The sequence below is a fragment of the Corvus hawaiiensis genome, chromosome 23 (assembly GCF_020740725.1).
Source record: "Corvus hawaiiensis isolate bCorHaw1 chromosome 23, bCorHaw1.pri.cur, whole genome shotgun sequence".
In the NCBI taxonomy this organism is placed as follows: Eukaryota; Metazoa; Chordata; class Aves; order Passeriformes; family Corvidae; genus Corvus; species Corvus hawaiiensis.
Window position 1 is genome coordinate 4,841,058 of NC_063235.1, and position 20,275 is coordinate 4,861,332.

The following is a 20,275-nucleotide window of genomic DNA, read 5'->3' on the forward strand; positions in this document are numbered from 1 at the left end:
AGAAACACTTCAGAAGAGAGAAGAGGAAGCAGAAAAAAAATCCTGCTTCTGGGAAAACAAACCAGGGGGTTTTCAGCCTCCCTAACTGGAGAAGGACAACTTAAAACCGGCATTTCAGTGTTCAGATCAAACTCAGACAACTTCTTCCTTTACAGATCCACACAGGAACGTCTGCACCAGAAGCATCAGTGCTGGCTACGTTCTCCAGTCCTGTGGCACAGGGCTTGACAGCTCCAGGGAAGACTGAGACGCCTGGGCTGCCCGATGATGCCCATCCTCACTCCTCCAAGGCATTGCCCACAGCCAGCCCCGTGCCGGTGAAAAGCACAGCGAAGGCGCAGGTGGCAACTTCTGTGCCCAGTGGTGTTCCCACAAATGGCAGTGTTCCTACAGCCCAGACCAGCACTGCTGCAGCCCCAAGCACTGCTGCCACCACGCCAGGTGAGGACAGGCAGGGCTCCAGCAAGCATCGCCTGTTCGGGCTTCTTCAAGCCATGCAGTGTGGAAAAATAGGAGATTATTATGGTACCTTGGAGGAAACGGCGAGGTTTCTGTGTCAGCACACGTGCTGACAGACCCTAGTGACTCCTGAGGTCTTGGGAATGGGACTTGGGCATCATAAATCTGCATGTGACTGTTGCATCTGAGGACAGCTGGAAAGTAATGGGGATATGTTAATTCCCAAAGTGAAGGCTGAGACGTGATGCGGGGCAGAGTCCCGGGAAGCATTTTTCCAGTAGCCTTGGCACACTGCTATCTATCAAATTGAGCAGAAATCTTAATGTCTGCTCAAAAGAGGGTGTAACTGATTATTTTCTGTCCCTGAAGTGTCACTGCACAGTTCAGCTGTGGAGAACAGTGTACTTGGCTGTTAGCCCATGCTTTGCTTTGCAGCATGGTGATGTTTCTGTTCACACTGGTATTTCCTAAAACAGACTGTTGAAAATGCATAAAGGCCAAAATGCCCTTTGGCAGCTTTGTTCCCTCACCCAGGCTGTCAGCTCTCCCTGCAGGGATGGCTACGCACAGGGAATGGTGTGTACTGCTCGTGTGGTGTCTCAGAATTCAGTTAATCCAGTGTCCTGAAGTATTCACAGCTGAATTTCTTCTGAATTTAGGGTTCCTTTCCCTTACAAGGGAACAAATGGAAAGTGTAAGGGAAGCACTGCATCCAGAGATGTTTTTGGCAGGAAGCTCATTGGCTGCTTGTGCTGACAAGTTAATGTGGGTTGGTTGTTTTTTTTTTTTAAGGGCTTACCACAGCTAAAACTGGAAAATATACTTTAAACATCTTCATTGGCTTGTCTGGGAAGACTGACATAGCCAGGGCCTCCTGGTTTTGCTAACCAATGCAAAGATGATGTAAAGGGTAGTTTTTCCAAGCTACCAAGTTTTTCCAAGGTTTTGGTCTGTTTGTCTGGGTTTTGTTTTTATTATTTCCTAATGAAATCTGATTACTTTTTGCCTTGGAATTCTTTGCAGGTGAAAGACTGATGGAGTATTTGAGAGGGGAAAAAAGGTGGTTAATTCCAGTAGCTATTAAAATTGGAAGATAGATAAATAATAGATAATAAAGGTGGAAAAATAGCTAAATGTTTTAGGTCCTTTTTCCCCATCTTTTTTAACTTGGATTTTTTGTGCATACCTCTGAAACATTGTCTTTGACAGGGTCAAACTAAAGAAAGCATATTTTCTATGCGTAATTCCCAGGTCCAATAATAAAAAGACAAACATAAAGTAAATGGGAAGGGAAGAGGGGGGATGAGGAGGCCGAGAGGTGTTCTTAAGAAATATGTTCAGCTTTCTGGTTATCTTAATGCTAATAAAAAGCAGAAGAAAATGTGTCCCTGGCCATAGTTTTCAAGGTTACCCTGCAATCTTTAAAACCTGTCAGTTTATTTGAAATGGAATGGCAAGAAAAGTCTTGAGCGGGGGTGGAAAAGAAAATATAAATACAAGGACCAGATTTGTATTTTGAGCTTCCATACCCAGTGTGGCAGCTATGCAGGTTTAAAAAAATTCTCTTAGCCCTCAAGCAGTTTTTCAAAAAAGAAATTCTGTGGATTCTTTATGTATTTGTGAAGCTCTGGAATTGCAGTTTGGAAGTGGCAGTGTTTGTCTTGCTGTGCCATGAGCCTGCAGCCGAGTTCTCTGCCAAAAAGCTGTCAAGTAGAACCCTTCCCGTCCTGCTGGGCCTGGGTGAAGAGAGTCCCCTGTGCTGTGTGAAAGGGCCACGTTTCAGCGCAGTATCTGCAAAGAGAGAGGTGACTGAGCAATTCTGGGCTTGTCTAAATTTTGTAAACCCCATTAATACTTCTGCATTAACAAGGAGAGCGAAACCTGAAACAGAAGGTCTGTTGAGGGACAGGATGTTTACAAAATACATCATTTGTAGCTGGGGTTTATTCCATAAACTGAAACCAAGGTGGATTTATGTACATAATTTTTTTTCCTGTTCCTCTTCCAATTCTGTGTTTGTCCCTTTCAGCTATGAAGGAGCTGGTGGTTTCTGCTGGAGACAGCGTTGAAGTGACCCTGCCGAAGAACGAAGTTCAGCTGAACGCGTTTGTGCTTCCTGAACCACCACCTCGTAAGGCTTCCCTGGGAATTCTGCTAAGGGCTTGGGATGTGAAAAGGCAAACAGTCATTATGTATGGCATGAAATAAGGGCAGTCTTGAAAATGTCTTTTGTTAGAGAGCGCTTTCCTGTGGAAATTTTTCATACTCAGCTATTACCTCATGCTGCCTCTTAGAGAAAATAGTGAGACACAAAAAAATGGAAAATGCTACAAAGCCAGTGGATTGGGAGGTGGCACATTCTCAGGGTGGTGTGTGAGGAAGAAGTGGATTTTCAGCATCTATTCTTGATACTTGCTGATAGGAACTGAGCTGTATTAGCAAGTGATCGAAATCTGAATTGGGGTATTTGCCTGCTGAGGGACGGATGCTACACACTCCTCGTTTCATCATGCTAATTGTTGGCAGGTATTTTTAAAGTTCTTATCTTAACTCTGTCCACTGTGGCAGTGGGAGCTGCAGAGGCAGGTGTGTTCCGTGTTGTGCAGCAGCAGGGATTGATTAATTCCTGTTCAAAAATTGGCATTCCTGTGTCTGCAGGATCTGAGGATAAGGCTTTTCTCTCTTATTGTCCTGGAGCTGTGATTGTTCCAGAGCTCTTTATTGCCTTAGAGGCTGAAAGATGGGTTTTGATTTCAGAGTAAATGAGTTTAGAAGCACAGATTGTCTCTTTTCCTGGGTATATTCCCAAAAAGCCGCAGCCCAAGCTGTCTCGTTTTTTCACAGTGCAGCAGAATGTGCCTTGTAAATGTTTAATACCTTTGCAGTTCTTTAGCATGGGAGAAAGACAGGCTTTGAAAACAAACATCTGGACCTTTTCTTTTTTTTTAAGGAACCACATATTCCTATGAGTGGGAATTGATTACTCATCCAAAAGACTCCAGTGGAGAAATGGCAGGGAAGCACTCCCAGACCCTGAAGTTGTCTAAGGTAAAGCTTTTGCTGCTTCTTATCCTGTTGTGTTAAATGCCAAGTGGAGAAGATGGGGACTCTGGCAGCCAGGAAACACTTGTATGGGATTTCAGGATGAATAGGAAATTGCATGATGGGCAGGCAGCCAACATTTGACTGCAAGCCCACTTCTGAGGCTCTTAGAAAAAGGAGATTGATCTGGCACGAGGGAAAGAAGAAATTGATTTCAGGAGGTACAAGCTACCTACAAGCAGTGTGACAAGGCACACAAGTGGCACAGTTTAACAGTAACAAGGGGTGGGAATATTGCTGGAGCAGTGTGGTGGTCTGGTTAGGTCTGAGCCCTGTACTGCCCACTGGAAGAGGGACTTGCTGCATCCATTAACGAGAGCCCTGCAATACCTCATGTCCCTGGCTGCTGCTCTTAGACAAGCTCTAACAGGGAAAGGGTTGCCAGTTCCTGCACATGGGGATTCTTAACAAGGAAATAACTCTTAAGTACTGTGAATATACAGTTCTGTACTTGAGACATTCCTCTGAGCATTCTGGATTCTGCTGCACTCAGAAAAAATCTACAGGCTTAAGTAAGGATATCATGCAGAGCCAAGCCTTTTGAAAGGAGTGTGCAGGTCTCTGTGAGGGTTTCAGTCTTTTGGGTATCAAGATTGTTATCCAGCACCTGATCCTTCACCCTCTCATTTTGGCTCAACTGTGAATGGTCAAGGGGTGACTGCCTGGCTCATGTCACCTAGAAGGAAGAGAAGAAACACTTTCATTTATAAAAACATGCAAGAAGAGATTTTCTTCTTACATGTAGCCTTTCTCACCTCAAATGCAATCTGCTAGTACAGATTCCTGTGGCCAGACAACCTGAACTAATCTCTGTTATCTCTCTTCTGTTTGCCTTTTGTTGCTGGAAAATAAAGCTTGACTGACAATCCCGTGGCAGAGAGAAATACGAGTCTTTGGTTTCTGTGTAGCCGTTGTAAACTAAAATATGTATAATACCATTTTGGCCTGGAAACCATCCTTTGCTGTGTATGCAGAGGCTGAAGCACGATTGCTTGGGTGCTCCTGTGCCAAAGCACAGGAACTTGACCTTCCAATAGGTCCTGACAAGGTGCCACCAACCTGTAGGCAAATAATCCTTTGTGTTTGTTTCCAGCTTACTGTTGGCCTGTATGAGTTCAAAGTCATCGTTGATGGGGAGAATGCGCACGGAGAGGGATATGTGAATGTAACAGTGAATCCAAGTGAGTGGTGGGATTGGATCTTCACTTCACCCATCTCTGACAAACCATGGGGTTTGGTTATTTGACTAGACCCTGGTTTAGTGTGGTGATAATTCATTGTGCTGTGAACTTGCAGTGTGTGTGTATATATACACATATATATGTATGTATTAAATAATTTCCTGAGATAGGAAGCTATTGCTAACACACAGCTATTTTTGCTGTACTGTATCAAGCCAACCACTTGATAAAAGAGCTGGAATCCTGATAGAGAAGTGCTCAGCAAACACCTCACCCTGAAAGGCCACTGCTTCCATAAAAACTAGCTGCAGTCTGACAAAAAGCTTATAGCAGCAGGAGCAAAAACTGAAGAGAAGACAGAGCTTTGAAGCTCCTTTGGAGGTTCGTTTCTTCCCTGTCCAGTAAGGAATATCATTCCCAACCACAGGCAGGTTAAGTCAAATCTCATTCCTTATTGTAAAACGTAGTTTGCAGATGAGCTGGTGGAGATACAGCAGCTTGTGCTGACTGCCTCACTTTTTAGATGGCCTGTGTAAAGAGACAACCACAGGTTTCAATAAAATCCCTTCATTTTGCAGTTTTCAGCAAGACTTCTTGTACAGCCTTTGTGGGCAAAGAAGGGCTCTCAAACTCCCTAAATTAGCAAGAGTGTGGCTGGTCTTCTGGGTGCCGTGGCTGATCATTTCCTTATAAGCAGTGACTTTGCAGCTGGCAGCATGCACCCAAATCCTTCACTTTTCAGAGCAGCAGCCACACTGTGGCAAGAAGCTGTAGGTGCTGGACCCAGTAGGGGGAAACTGATGCAGTACAGCCTTCCCAGAGCACTGGTGTGCTGGCATTTCACCTCCACACTGTTTGAACCCCCTTTTGGTAGCCTTGATTCCCCAAGCTGGTGTAGAACGTGCTGCAAACACAAATCACTGTTGCGGATAGTTTTGCAGTTCCCTGGCCAGAGCTTTCTGTCGTGGCCTGCCTGTAGTGTCATGGTAACAGCTGGGTTGTTGTTGCAGAGCCCCGGGTGAATCAGCCTCCTGTTGCCATCGTGTCCCCACAGTTCCAGGAAATCTCCCTGCCAACCATTTCCACTCTTATCGACGGCAGCCGTAAGTACCTGCAGGTTTAAGTGCAGCATCCAGCAGGGCTGGGTTGTGTTTGGTCCTGGGCTGGCCCTTTGCATAAAGTTTAAGAGAAACAGTGACACTGTCAAACACAATTCAGTGAAAAGAATTAGTCTCTCTGGCCAGGAGAGGGGAACACACACAACAGCACCTCTCTGTGTGCCCTTTTGAAGGGCACTGGCCTGAGCCAATCTCCTAAAAAAGGAAAAGCTCTGGAGGTTGCTGCTTAGAATCAAAAAATAATTACTGTCAGTCAAAAGTACTGGGCTCTTTGTTAAACTTTGAATGTGTCACCTTCAGTGACCCTGGCCTGCACTAGAGCTTTTCAGGAGTTCCTTTAAATAAATTCAGGTTGTCTTAGCCCCAACTAGCACTGATTTGTTACATTTTGGGTGTCTGAGCATAAGAGAGACTCTCGTCTTGGACCAAAAATACCTTTGCCTGCTAAGCCCAGGGCAGAAATAGGGACTGACCATCTGGCATCTGTGAAGCAGCATTTTCCAGCTCCTTGTATGTGTGTTTTTTCCCTGTTACTGAAACAGAAAGCACTGATGATGATAAAATTATCAGTTACCACTGGGAAGAGCTGAAGGGTCCCCTGCGAGAGGAGAAGGTTTCCAGTGATACTGCCATACTGACACTGACCAACTTGGTCCCTGGGAATTACACATTCAGGTAGGTCACACCTGGGGGAGCCCATCAGTTCTCATCCCTTAAGAGTGAAATGTATGGGATTCCTGAAGTGTTAATCTGGTTTAAAAAAAACAGCGCAAAACATGGAGAGAACTCCATTTTGTGATGTTCTCTCTCCACTCCTACACTTTCAAAGCTACACTTTTTGTAGCTTTGCACTTCAGGAGAGATAAGCTGTCCAGCTGCTTCTTATTCTTGACTTGTAGCCCTGGTTAAGAGGATGGCTGGAGGGAACAAATGGTCTGTCAGTGCTACAAAATGTCTCTCGAAATGTCACATCTAAACTCTTTGGGTGAAAGCTGAGAAGAATTGCAGTCTTCAAATCCAGCTCTTAAATGCAATGTGTTTGTCCCAGATAAGTGAATGAGGCGTAATGGTTTGATGCACAACCTGGGCAATAGGCGGTAGCTGATTTTACTTTTGTATTTGTCCTGTGTTTTTCCTTTGGCCTGTATTTTGGTGTAATGTCCATCATTGCATCAGCAGATCTATTTAAAGTAAAACAAACTGGAGTACTTCTAACTGAACACTGCTTTCTTGTTAAGCAGTTGGCATCTGAACTACTCAGATCCATATTCAGATCCAGGTTTAGCAAAAAGCAGATGTGTTTTGTGGTACCAGCCTACCTGAGGAGATGTGCTGTGTCCAGGCCACTTGTGGGTTAGTCATGTACTTCTGTGTTTCACCTTGGAACTGCTTGTTAGATTTCAAGTGGGAGATGGATGTGACTGTTGAATTTCTTGCATCACTTTGAGGCTGATAATTGGACATTTGGAGGAGGTTTCTATTCAGAAAAGGCTGTATTCAGCTCTGATCACCATCACTCTTCAGTGCTTTCAGTTCTTTTTTCCCCTCTTCAGTCTAACAGTCGTGGACTCGGATGGTGCCAGCAACTCCACCACTGCCAACCTGACTGTGAACAAGGCAGTGGATTATCCTCCAGTGGCCAATGCTGGCCCAAACCAGGTGATCACCCTGCCCCAGAACTCCATCACGCTCTATGGCAACCAGAGCACGGACGACCACAGCATCGTCAGCTATGAGTGGCTGCTCAGCCCCAACAGCAAAGGGAAGGTGATGGAGATGCAGGTCAGTGCAGGTCTCCAGTGTTCCACCTGGATTGCTTACTAGCTGGGTTTTTATCTGTAATCAAACCAGTTTTAATGGACTGTTAGCAAATGTCTCTTAGAATCCTACGGAGCAAACGTGTGATGATTAAGTATGTGCTTAAAATTAAATGCTTGTGAAGCTGGTATTTGTTTAGTGGCTGAGCAGGTGCACCAGCCTTGCCACTGGCATCCTGTTCCTTTCTTGAGCAATGCAGTTTTAAATCCTGCTGAAGAAGGGGGATTGAGAGAGGTGGGAACTTTTGAGTTGAATCTCGGAGTCTAAATTTTGCCGATACTGGCCAGACTCTCCTCAGTCCTAAACAGTACATGTTGGAACTTGTTTCAGTGTCATCATTTTTCTTTTAAAGATTATTACTACTGTCAAATTTATAGAATAAGAAAGTCCATGAATCAGGTTCACTATGTGTGGGATTTGCACAGGGCTCCCCAGAGGTTTTGCTGGAGTTGGGAACTACTGAATCCCAAAAGGTCTGCTTGTATGGCATTACTCTTATGTCCCACAACAATGTCCTTGTAGAGTGCATAAATTCAGCTGCAAGAGCTTTGCATGCTAAAGTGGCACAGACTCCTCCTTCTGTAGCTGGAGTTGGTAATAACCCCCTAGAATGTGCTGGTAGTAGTTACTTTAGAATCAGAGTCTTCTGGTCCATCATCATCTGCATGAGGATTGTTTTTAATCCATTAATATCTTTTCTCACAGGGCGTGAGGACACCAGTCTTGCAGCTTTCTGCAATGCAGGAAGGTGATTACACCTACCAGCTCATAGTAACTGATTCTGCTGGGCACCAGTCCACTGCAGAGGTCACTGTGATAGTCCAGCCAGGTAAGCTGCCTTTACCTGCATTGCTGCTTCCCTTCCAGGGGTTGGAGGTGAGCAGCAATCTGTCAGCAGCCTCTAGATCTTATGGTGACTTTCAGAAAAGCTGCTCTGATTCAGGACCATTCTGGGCTGATATGTTACTGATAAATGAGCAAAAGAAAGCTTGTAGGAATATTGGCTTTCTAGGCGGTTCTCTTATTTTACACAATGTAACCTAATCAATGTTTTCCTACAATAAAGGCAGGTTTGTATTTCCAAACATCTGTGTCTGCCCACAGTGCTGGGTCCTGGGACAGGAGCAGGAAAAGCGGAGCAGTACTTAGAGAATGAGAGCAAAAATCAGAACTCCTGGTTTACAGTCTCATTTTAGTGCAGATGTGTGAATGAAATAGTCGTTGGAATTCTTAACTGCTTTTAACCTCCCTTTGTCTGAGTACAAGGTAGTGGGCAGGAGATCTACTGGGGATCATGGAGAAGATCTTAATGGTGGGATTTCCCACCTTTATGGCATGTGTATGCAAAGTCCTACATTCTTTTCCAGAGAACAACAAGCCCCCAAAAGCAGATGCTGGTCCAGATAAAGAATTGACTCTTCCTGTGGACAGCACCACTCTAGATGGCAGCAAGAGCTCGGATGACCAGAAGATAGTCTTCTTTCTTTGGGAAAAAACACGGTGTGTATCACCTTCCACATTCTTGTGGTACCAAATCTTTCATTTTAAACAAGTCACACCCCCACACCTCCCTTGTGTTCAGTCATGGTCACATTGGGCCTGACAAGCTTTCAATGACCTGAATAAGACAAGGATTTATGTTTGATTGGAGAGAGGTGGAGTTTTTTTTGAGCATGAGAAATAGCTTTACCTTCATCTCTAGGCCTGACTCCCACTCTGAGCATGGTGTGGCTCAGCAGTGTTTCCATTCACAGCAGCGGAGCTTGGTCTTGGTCTTGGTCTCATGGAGAGACTGACCCTTGTAATCAAACAACAGCAGGGCCTCCCAACTCCGTGCTTTTGCAGTTTGTTTAAATGAGGCAGAGTTCTCTTCCGACTCTAAATTCCCTGAAATGCTTCAGGAAAAAGCCTATGAGCAACTTGCAGTAGCTTTTCCTGTTTGCTAATGCAAAGTCTGTGCAAAGCCCTAGAAATGAGGGACTCTTTTTGCTTTGCACCTTTTTCTTACAAAATTGGCTCATTGTGCAGTTCACAAGCCAATTTGCTGAAAGAACCACTATTTGTAAACACCACCTAAATGCCGTTATCAGTGTTCCTCTGGTTTGAAATTAACCAAAACATTAAACAGCCAGAAATAATGCTTTTTGTTCTGGATGCTGCACTTACCCTTTAGATTATCTTGCTGTAACTGGAGAACATCATTTTGCTTTTTGTCATGGACCCTTATTTCCAGGCTCCTGTTTGGAGTGAGGCTGCCTCCAGTGCTCTATGCAAAGTTTAAACTGATCAGAACCCCTGAAAAAGATCAAAAACTGAACAAATTCCTTGTGTCTTGGTTAGGGGTCCAGATGGTGTGAAGCTGGAGAATGCCAACAGCAGCATTGCCACTGTCACAGGCCTCCAGGTTGGGACGTACGAGTTCACTCTGACAGTGAAAGATGAGAGGAACCTGCAGAGCCAAAGCTCCGTCAACGTCATCGTCAAGGAAGGTACGTCCAGCCATGAGCAGAGCTGCTCAAGTCACAGGTTATCTCTGAGCAGTTCAGCAAAACCTGTGTTCAGAGACAGTAAAAGTAAGGAACAGAGGGATACAGTGTGGAGAGCACTGAAGGAGCCTTGCGGTTTGCCCTTTTCTGGAAGAGCAGTATCTTCAGCTTAATCCTGCAGTATTTCCCTTCTCTTCCCTGGGGTTAGACAGGGATTTCTGGAGTACGCTGGAGATCTGATGCAGTGATTTTTGATTGGGCAACACAAGATCTTTCTCCAAGTGCTTCCTCTCTGTTTATTTAGAGATAAACAAGCCGCCCGTCGCAAAGATTGCTGGTAACGTTGTCATCACCTTGCCTACAAACACAGCGGAGTTGGATGGATCGAAATCCTCTGATGATAAGGGGATTGTCAGCTACTTGTGGACCCGAGATGAGGGGAGCCCTGCAGCTGGGGTGAGCTTTCTTTTGTAAAGCATCACAAAAATCAGTGCAAGGTAATGTTGACAGCTCCTGAGGAAATACAAAGCTCCTTGTTGGGCTGTTACCTTGTCATATCATGAAACATGATGATACACTGTGCTACCTTGATTCTTTGTTTCCTCATATTTACTTTGTTCTGCCTTCCAGGAAGTCTTAAATAATTCAGACCATCATCCTGTCCTCCTCCTGTCCAATCTGGTGGAAGGGACCTACACATTTCACCTCAGAGTAACAGATGCCAAAGGAGAGAGTGATGTGGAAAGGACCACGGTGGAGGTCAAACCTGGTGAGTCTGGGCTTTGTGCTGTACCACATTTGCCTACAGCCCTCTAGATACAGTATACTGGGATTAAAATATGTCATCTAGTCCAGTTTAGAGCTGTAAACATCAAAAGTTTTGGGGGACGTGGTTGTGTTTTCCTGTGGTTTTTGAGGGCTGACTCTCACTGCTTCTGTTACCTCTGAAAGTCATTCTTGCGTCCCTTCCTTCAGTGCCATTCTCTGGTGCTGTGTTCAAATCAGAAGCATCCTGGAGAGATACTAAAAACCTGCCTTGTACCCAGGCTGCTAAATAGAAACTCTAAAGATCTATGCTATCTACATTCTCTCTAGATCCTAGGAAAAATAACCTGGTGGAGATAATTCTGGATGTGAATGTGAGCCAGCTGACGGAGCGGCAGAAGGGGATGTTCATCCGGCAGATAGGGGTGCTGCTGGGGGTCCTCGATTCAGACATCACCGTGCAAAAGATCCAGCCATACACTGAACAAAGGTGGGATTAATCTGGGAGGGTACACGGGGGGGAATTGCTTGAGGGTTTGGAAAATCAAGGCCTCTTTTCTCTTGGAAAGCAGATTGGACCATCAGAACACGTGGAGTTGTTGCTTAACATTGATATTCCTGCTCTGATCAGAGTTACCAAGCAGGTCTTGAGTATCTTTCTGGCAGGTCTTGAGTATCTTTCCCCTCTGGAGATGGTGCATTGTCCTTGAAAACTGGTGCTGCTAATGTCTTTTCACCTCAAACCTGTAAAATAAGAACAAATTTCAGTTTGTTTTTTGAAAACTGTGGAGACTATCTGAAGGGATGTTCTGTAGCTGTGATTTGTAACTGGAGAAATAATGGGGCTTGGTGCAGGAGTTTGGTGAAACACTTACAACACACCAGAGGTGGTGTGTAACAATCCTCCTCACCTTCATGCCAAATTGTTAGTTCACAGAATCACTGACTGGTTCAGGTTGGAAGGGACCTTAAGGATCATCCAGTTCCAACCACACAGCCACAGCCAGGCACACCTTCCATTAGTTCTGCATTAGCTTTATTGCCTACACAACTGCTTCAGCTTAATGTACAAAAAATGTTGAAAGCCAATGTGAAGAGATAGAAGACCTTAATTTTGATTGCTAGTTGGCTTACAGAAAACTGCATTTCTCCTAACCACATGGAAGTTGGCTGCTGAGCAGGGCTGTAGGTCAGGGTGGTGTTGCCTGCCTGGAGAGTGGCAACAAGCCATGAGTGGCCATCTCTTGAAATAAGCGCAATATTGCACTTAGTTTCTATTAAATGGGGAGTAGTTTCAAAGTACCTAAAGCACTGAAGAATATTTAAGGGACATGCTTGAAGTCCTGCAGCAAATCAGCAATAAATCTGCTGTTACTTTACACTTCCCTGGGTGCTGTGATGTATCAATTCCTTCATGTCCACATGGCCTGCTGTAGCAGGAAAATCAGAATTCATTGTCCATGCAGACCTGGAGAGCTGAGAACAGAGGAGCCAGCACTTTCTGTTGTAACATTAGCTCTCTGTCTCTGCCATGAGCAAGCCAGTCGCCCCTGAGTAAGGCAAGTAAGGGATTCTTGTCATTAATGCTTCATCTGTTTATATGTTCAAGCAGACAAAAGAGTGGGAAGTGTTATAAAGGAGCAGAGATTGTTTCTTGACAGATGGCTTTAAGATCCCGTTTTTGCCTCCACTATCAAAGTAACTTGTGCTGTTTAAAAAAGAGCTTTTTCCTCTGCCTGCTGGTTTGTTCTTTTTCACATACTCTGAGGGTTTCACTGATATCCCATTGACTCATAAATTCGCTAGTGATAATAAATCCCAAACATTCATGCATCCTCTTCTGAGTCTAAAGGATCCACAGGGCTCTGCAAGGTGAGCAAGCCATGAGGAACAAGTTCTTCTGTCATAAAGTTAATGCAGTAAAAGCTGCAGAATACAGAATCCTTCACACCTGGGCTGTTTTCTGGCTATAGCACTTGGTGCATTCCAACTAAACTCTGCAAAAGACTGTAAACCTCCACTGTCTGATGCTGGAGCTCTGTGCTGAGCAGCTAAATGGACCCCCAAGTTCCAGGTGTAGTAAAGTCTGAGGATCCCACAGGGAGGAAGGGAGGAGAATATGAAAACAGCAGGACCTTAATGTTTGGGGATTTGATGCTTAGAATGAACATGCAAAGATCTGCTTGATGTGCAAACTCAAGAACTGTGCAGCCCTAGGTTGGAAAACATGAATGGATCAGATATCCTAAAGGGTTTTCTGCTGTAGGGCCAGATCTGCCCTACAGCAGATATTTTTTTGCTTCCAAACAGAGCCAGAAGTCTGGTCTTCAAATAAATTTGGGATTCTGAGTAAGTCCCTCTAATGACAGACTGGAGAGTGTGACTCTCTACCTGATGTTTGGAGAAGCAGCAGATAATAATTCTTGTCTTTCTTCCAGCACAAAGATGGTGTTCTTTGTCCAGAACCAGCCTCCCCATCAGATATTCAAAGGACGAGAGGTGGCCTGGACACTGAAGAACGAACTGCGGAAACAACAGTCGGACTTCCTCATCTTCCGGGCACTGGAGATTAACACAGTCAGTAAGTGAGAGTCTCTTGGGACAGATTTAACATCTTTTCCCTTCTTTTCAGCTGCCTGACAGAATAAGGGTACTAAAAACACCCACGTGCCCACACACTTACACTCACTGCAGGAGCTTTCATGTTAATAAATGGGAAACAGAAAATTAAGTCTGTTAGACTATTCACTAATCACTTATTTACCAATTAATTCTGTCTATTCACTATTTAACTTCTTATAAATAATTACTTGCAGTGTTGCTGTGAAGAGTTCACAAAACCAAAAGCAGATTGATACTTATGAAACTAAAGTACAGTGTTAATGGACTACAGCCACTGAAATGAGTGTCATCCTGAAAACAATAAACTGCATGTCTTGGTAGCTGTGAGCCCACTTGTTTCCTGTGCAGCACAAACATCAGTCTGCAGGAAATGTTTCCCTTCTATCATTATTCTACAACTTTGCATTAGCACTGTTTTTCTTTTATGAGATCCATCCTTTGAGGATCATTTGCTGATCAGTTAGAGATTTGAAACTAGAATTGTGTAAAGTAATTATTAGTTCTTGATCTTACCATTTTGTGGCCTTCAGGAGCTGTTTTTCAGTTCTGTTTGGTCCCTCCAAAGGATCTGCTTGTTTCTTTGTCTATCTCACAGGCAGGGTTTGAATTTGAAAATCGAAACTTCGTTTAAAAACATTTACTTGACAAATACACAAATTCCATAACTTGTAGATCAAAATGAGGATTTATTAGGCAAACTGTATGTTGCTGGTGAAGTGGGATGTTTCAGTTTGGCATGAGGCCCGGGTGCTTACGTTTGCACTTCTCACCTCTTGTGATTACAGCTGAGCTATGAGTGAGCTACAGAAGGGCCACATTCAGGTCAGAGCCTGCAGGAGGGGTTGGCTGTATTGAACTATTTTGTCCCATTTTTGCCTCACCTGTGAGTCATTTAGTTCACCTTGCTGGTTTTGGCCCCCAGCCTGTCAGCTGAACTGCTCTGAGCACGGGCGCTGCGACTCCTTCACCAAGCGCTGTGTGTGTGACCCGTTCTGGATGGAGAACTTCCTCAGGGTCCAGATGGGGGACGGCGAAAGCAACTGCGGTATGTGAACCCCCCCTGGGGTGGGCACTTTTGCAGAGAAACCCGTGTTTGAAACCCAGGGTGGGCACAGTGCCAGGCACCTGCTGTCTGCCAGGTGCTCTGATGAGATGCTGACACAAGGACACAGTTCTTTGTCTCACCTTCTGGGCAGGTGATGTTTGATAGGGGAGCGACTCCGGACCCTCCCAGTGAACACCCATTAAGAGTTGAGTCCGTTCTGGGTGTGTAAATCACAGCTCTCTTCTGTCATGTCCGTACAGAGGCTTTCCTGCCACATGAAAGCAAATTTTGTAAACCAACACACAGTGAAAACTGCCCAGTGAATCCACACACTGGATCTCGAGCTTCCCAAGGGGATCTGGTGGTGCTGCCAGTGGGGAATGCCAGCCCTAATTCTGCAAAAGGCCAGGCCTTGCCTTTTCTTTCCCAAGAACAGTCCCCTAAAATGTGCACTGTCAACTGTATGAGGTGCCAAAACGTGTTATCTCTGGGGTTTTGCTTGCAGAGTGGAGTGTGCTGTATGTGATCATTGCATCTTTCGTCATCGTGGTTGCCCTCGGATTCTTGTCATGGATGGTGATCTGCTGCTGCAAGAGGTGGGACTGAGACCACAACCCCCACTGTATCCAGGCTTCACAGCCAAGTATCTGCAGTAGGAGGTTAAAGATTCAAACCCATCATCCCAGCAGGTCGTCTGCTGAGCCCTGAGATGCTGAGTTTTCTCACTTAAGTGTTTCAAGTGAAATGTTGAAGTCACGGAACTCTGGGTTATGTTAAGAAGCAAAATTTGGATTAATCTATAAATGTGCAATATAGCAACATTTTAATGTTTCACTTTGTAACATGAACATAATACTAAATAGCAAGTGCTTTAGCTTTGAAGATCAGAGTTGTTTTTCTTCTGGCTCTTTTGGAAATGGACTGTCTCTTAATTCCTTTTCTTCCCCTTTAGACGGAAAGGAAAATCCAAAAGAAAAAGCAAATACAAGATTTTGGATGCAACGGATCAAGAAAGCCTGGAGTTAAAACCAAATCCCAAAGCAGGTAAAACATGAGAGGGAAGAGCTCAGCACTTCCAGAGTGCTGACAGAGGACTCTTCCTCTGTGGACTTGAAATCCCAGTGAAACAAATGTCATGTAGGGGCTGACAGAGGGGTCTCAGAAGATCTAAGAGCTTGTCTCAGATCTGTATATGGGGTATTTAGTGAAGTCATCTAAGTCTTAGATTTGGAAATTGGGGCTGAAACTGGCCCAGTCCTGATGATTCCACTTGGTATCACAGAAATAGGAAGTGGATGCCTCAAGCTGTGCAGAACAGCCTGACCCAGGAAGCCCAAAATTGGGTCTTGACTGTAACTTCTCCTGCTCTAAAGTTTTCCCCTGGGTTCTGGTAGTTCCTTTCTTGCCAATATGCAATTCTTTTGTCATTCTCTACAGCAAAGCAGTAATTCAGTGGCACTAAACATTACACTAAACCAATGGACACCTAAAAATAACCTGAAAGTATTTGTGTACTGGAGAGATGGAGGTTTATTTCTGCTCTGCTACTCACCCACCACAAACAACTGGTTCATCAACTTACTTATTCTTGCTCTTGTGAGCATCAGGCTGTGAAAATTTCACATTTACCTCATCCTCTAGTTTTCCAGTAAGCAGGTGCATTTAGGAGGGAGATCCATGGATTCCTCAGTGCTCCATGTGGCTACAAGTCCATTGGCCCATTCCAGAAAGGCAGGATTTGTCTTCAGTGTTCTTAGCCAGGATTTTCCTGCCTGCATTGCCGTCCTGAGAGTTCTTGTCAGGTGCTTTGTGAAGATCAGGGAGTTATTTCAGGCTGGAATGTTTTTATCTGATACCTGAACCAAGCTGTGGTCACCTGCTGACTGACCAGGAAAAGAGGGAAATGTTGGAAAGGATGTGCCAAATACAACTCTGCTGAGTGCCAGGGAGCTCTACAGCTGCTGAAGTGTGTGTTTCATATCAGAGTGTGTTCTGGTTTTGTTCAGAGAAGGGGATGTGCTAACTGTGTGTGGAAAAGAGCCCCTGATCCTTGTTTGCTAGCGGAAAATAACTGCTCATCCCAGTGTTATCCCATTTAATGGTGTTCCAGCAAAGTGAGCAGTGCCCAAGAGCAGCATGGAGGGCATTGCAGTGACAGACTGATCAGCTGTTCCTCTGAGGAGCAGGCTGTCCCAACTGCTCAAACACGGATACCCTTGAAGGAAACCCGGGTGTGTTTCCCTCCCTCAGCACCCAACTCTTCTTTAGTCTGACCATCTGTCACCTCCGAGCCCACTGTGCAATAGATGTACTAAATGTGCCTCACCATTTGCTCTCTGGTAACTAAACTCATCTTGCTGCTTCCAAGGCTGGCTGCTGACTAAAGGCTTTTTCTCTGCTAGCTATGTCCAGGGAGCTTTCTGCTAACAGAGGAAATGTTGCATTTCTCCATTAAGGAAAAGCTAAATTTAAATATTTCCTCTGCTGACAATATCAATAAATGTCTCTCTCCTGTCCTTGTGCATTAATCTAAATTCATCCTGCTAATTTATCTCTCTCCCCTTGCAGGCAGGAGCAGCAGAGAGGGTAGTGAGATGGCAGAGATCTTCCCTCACACACCTGCATACTCTCTTGCTCCGGTTGTGAGCCCTCGGAGCGTTTTCTAGGCAATGCTCCGAGCAAGGTCAGGGAGACACAGCTCCCACATGTACTCACAGCCCCTTCTGGTCACATCATTGCCTTCCTGCTTGCTTGTTGTGCTTTGTGCTGTCTTGGAGTGTTGTGGTGACCTCTGACATGCCAGAGTGTCTGAGACAGGATCACTTTAGCTTCAGCATCAGAGGGAATAAGAAACATTCACAGAGGAAAGTCAGATTCTGCTGCCTCTTGGACGTGATCAGAAAAGGAGACTTAGAGGGGATGGAGTAAGGTGAGGTGGTTCATTGGTGTTAAAAGCATTTCTAACCTAGGAATGTTTCTCCTTCAAGGTGGCAGGCAGAAAGCCCAGGTCCTCAACACGAGCCTGATGCACTCGGAGTCCGAGCTGGACAGTGATGAAGCCATCTTCACGTGGCCTGACCGGGAAAAAGGGAAACTGCTCCGCAGCCAGAACGGCTCCTTGCGCAACGGACAAGTGACACTCAAAGCCAAGAACCAGAGGGAGGAAATCCTATAGCTCCCCTCGGGCAGCCTTGACTGGAGCTCAGCAGGGAAGGCCACTCCCATCCCTCATACCAGGGCCTTTGGAGGCCACTTTGACTAGGACAACGCTGCTAACTAGTTTCACAGAAAATAACTTTGGTTTTGTGGGTTTCTTTTCATTTGGTTAGAACTGGTTGTACTTGAATTTGAACTTCAAGGGAAATCAAAGGGAGGAGAAGGCAACTGTGAACCCCGGGAGAAGAGTCGGAAAAGGACAGAGCTGGCATCTGGAGAGGGCAGGACAGAACCACTTGGAGCAACTGTGAATGTGCAGGACCCTCCTAAGCCACCTCAGACTGCAGTGGAGGGAACACCTGTGGACTGCCAGCTCACTTGCCTTGGAGCTCCTCGGAGAAGGAAGGTCAAGTCCTTGAGCTGTGCTCTGAGCTCCCTTCAGGCTCCTGTAGCCTACCACAGGCTACTTGTGCTGTCCAACAACTTCTCCTTTACTCCCACCTTCCCTAATGGTTTAAGCACTATTTTAATGTAGACTTGTCCTTTCACATGCACTTGGCTGCTGTTGGAGTGTAGAGGAGGGGGAATGTAAACACTCTGATCACACTCCCCCAGTTTGCAGGTAGGAGAGGGGTTTGTGGCTGTTCTAAATCACTGTCAGGCCGCTCTCATGGGGAGTGTTGGGGACTTGGTGCCTGTTCACATGTGAAAAGCTGACCTCTGGTTACTGCCCAGGCTGGGAGACCCCCTCCTGCAGCAAAGTCCTGCTGGGTACCAGAGCTGGGGACACACACCCACCTTTGGTACCTGTGTCCAACGTCTGGCTTCATTCCAAAGCTGTGACATGTTCTGTGGCCCCAGCACCTTCTGTTGGTCACCAGGCCGTCCGTGAGGCTGGACGTTAACCATATCTCAGTTATGGAACACTATGTACTGTGGTTTTTTGGTTTGGGTTTTTTTCCCCTTAAAATTTGCACATCCCAGGCGATGGGGATCGGTCTCTGCAGTCCCCAGCTGGCTGCTCCCTCGGGCTGGCTGCTCACTGGCCTTGTGCTGTTGTGGCTGCAGAGCCCTGTGTGCTCCTATTGCAGTGTGAGGAGCACACGTGGTGGAAAAGGGAACTCTGGGTACCCGAGGGCAATGGGCAGTGCCAGCAGCACGTGGCACAGCGTGTCACTGTCCCTGCTGCCTGAGCCCAAGGGCAGGCACAGGGGTCCTTTCCGATTCCCACTCCCTTATCTCACTGTGCTGCTGTGTGAGTTGCACCCTGTCCTCGGGCAGAATTCAGCCGCGTGCTGGCATGAAGGATGCCACTGCTCCTCTGGGGATGGGTGGGCAGTTCATTGCCTTTCTTTGTGTTTAATTTAAAAACTGGAAACTTGTTTCATTGGCTTTTTTTTTTCTTCTTTTTGAGCTATGAAAGCCAAAAGGCTTTAAGTTCCTCAGTTGTATTTATATTGCTGCACTACTGATTTGTGTTGAGCTAGATGAAGATTAAACACTATTGAAAGTGAGGGGACATTCCCTCACTGAATGTAGTCCTGGCTGCTGCTGAGTTTATTTTTTGGGCAATCAGCTGTTCCTCAGGCCCAGCACTGGAGCCTGCAGCTCTCCCAGTGCTGAGGCCACGGCATTTGCTGGCGTCACAGCACGGGCCACCCTCTGCCTGGGCTGTCTGGCACAGAGCAGGGGCTTGGCTCAGGCTTCCCATTCCTGGAGGCTCCTGCACCCGCTCTCCCCATGGCTTCTTCCCTCCAAACCCGCCCAGGACCACACACGGGGAGGGCTGACCCCGGGATGCTCCTCAGAGGGCACAGCCCAGCGCTGGCTGTCCCATGGCCACACACTTAACTCTTGGGTGACACCACCCTCTGCATGTCCCTTCATTTGGATATAAGTGAACAAACTCTGGGAATACGAGGGTTTGGAGCTGCAGGGATTGACCAGGTGTGGTCCTGAGGCTGCACCTGGGAGTACTTCATGCTGGGAGAGGGGAGCTGTGGGGCTCTCCCTGATTCTGGTCCTTGGGGCGTGTGCTTTTTGAACCCCTTGCTTCTGCGCATCCCAGGGAGGGCCCCCAGCAGCAGATGGGGGCTCAGCCATTGGGCATTGGTCAGTGCCCCTCTCAGCAGCCACAGGGTGGGCTTTCCAGCAAGCCTGGCTGATTATTACGGGAGAGGGAATTGAAATCCATGCAGCTGTTACCTCCAACACCTTCGTTCAGCTGCAGTTGTTTCTTTCATCCCTGTGTTTCACTGTGGGGTCACAGCCCTTCGAGTGGGGGTGCTGTATTGAGGGGCTGCACCCCAACCCAAGGCTGGGCTTTGGGGAGGGCTGTGGCCTTCCCCCCGTGCCCCGTGGCTCATAGCCCCTTGCTATCACTGAGTGCAGGTTTGTGACAGCACAGCACAAGCTCCCGTTAGATTCCTAGCTCCCATTAGTATTCCCTGGCTGTGAAGCCTCTTCCCCCTCCACATGTTAACCCTCAGTGCCACCAAGCCTTCAGGAATGGGGACAGACAGC

General features: G+C 46.2%; 1 protein-coding gene across 2 annotated transcripts in view; it reads left to right on the forward strand.

The window, feature by feature from the left end:
- The window catches only part of KIAA0319L (KIAA0319 like), a 30,079-nt gene extending 10,789 nt beyond the window's left edge, over positions 1-19,290 (forward strand). Inside the window, exons 4-21 of one of the 2 annotated variants that reach the window (XM_048326920.1) lie at positions 156-441; positions 2,489-2,590; positions 3,410-3,507; positions 4,655-4,742; positions 5,753-5,845; positions 6,403-6,535; positions 7,414-7,642; positions 8,384-8,507; positions 9,046-9,178; positions 10,019-10,167; positions 10,469-10,620; positions 10,795-10,933; positions 11,260-11,419; positions 13,368-13,510; positions 14,474-14,596; positions 15,102-15,192; positions 15,549-15,640; positions 17,584-19,290. In XM_048326920.1, the coding sequence (XP_048182877.1) occupies positions 156-441; positions 2,489-2,590; positions 3,410-3,507; positions 4,655-4,742; positions 5,753-5,845; positions 6,403-6,535; positions 7,414-7,642; positions 8,384-8,507; positions 9,046-9,178; positions 10,019-10,167; positions 10,469-10,620; positions 10,795-10,933; positions 11,260-11,419; positions 13,368-13,510; positions 14,474-14,596; positions 15,102-15,192; positions 15,549-15,640; positions 17,584-17,771 (2,523 nt within the window). In that variant the 3' untranslated portion in view covers positions 17,772-19,290. The other variant, XM_048326921.1, reaches the window with a different exon arrangement.
- The last annotated feature ends 985 nt before the right edge of the window (positions 19,291-20,275 follow it).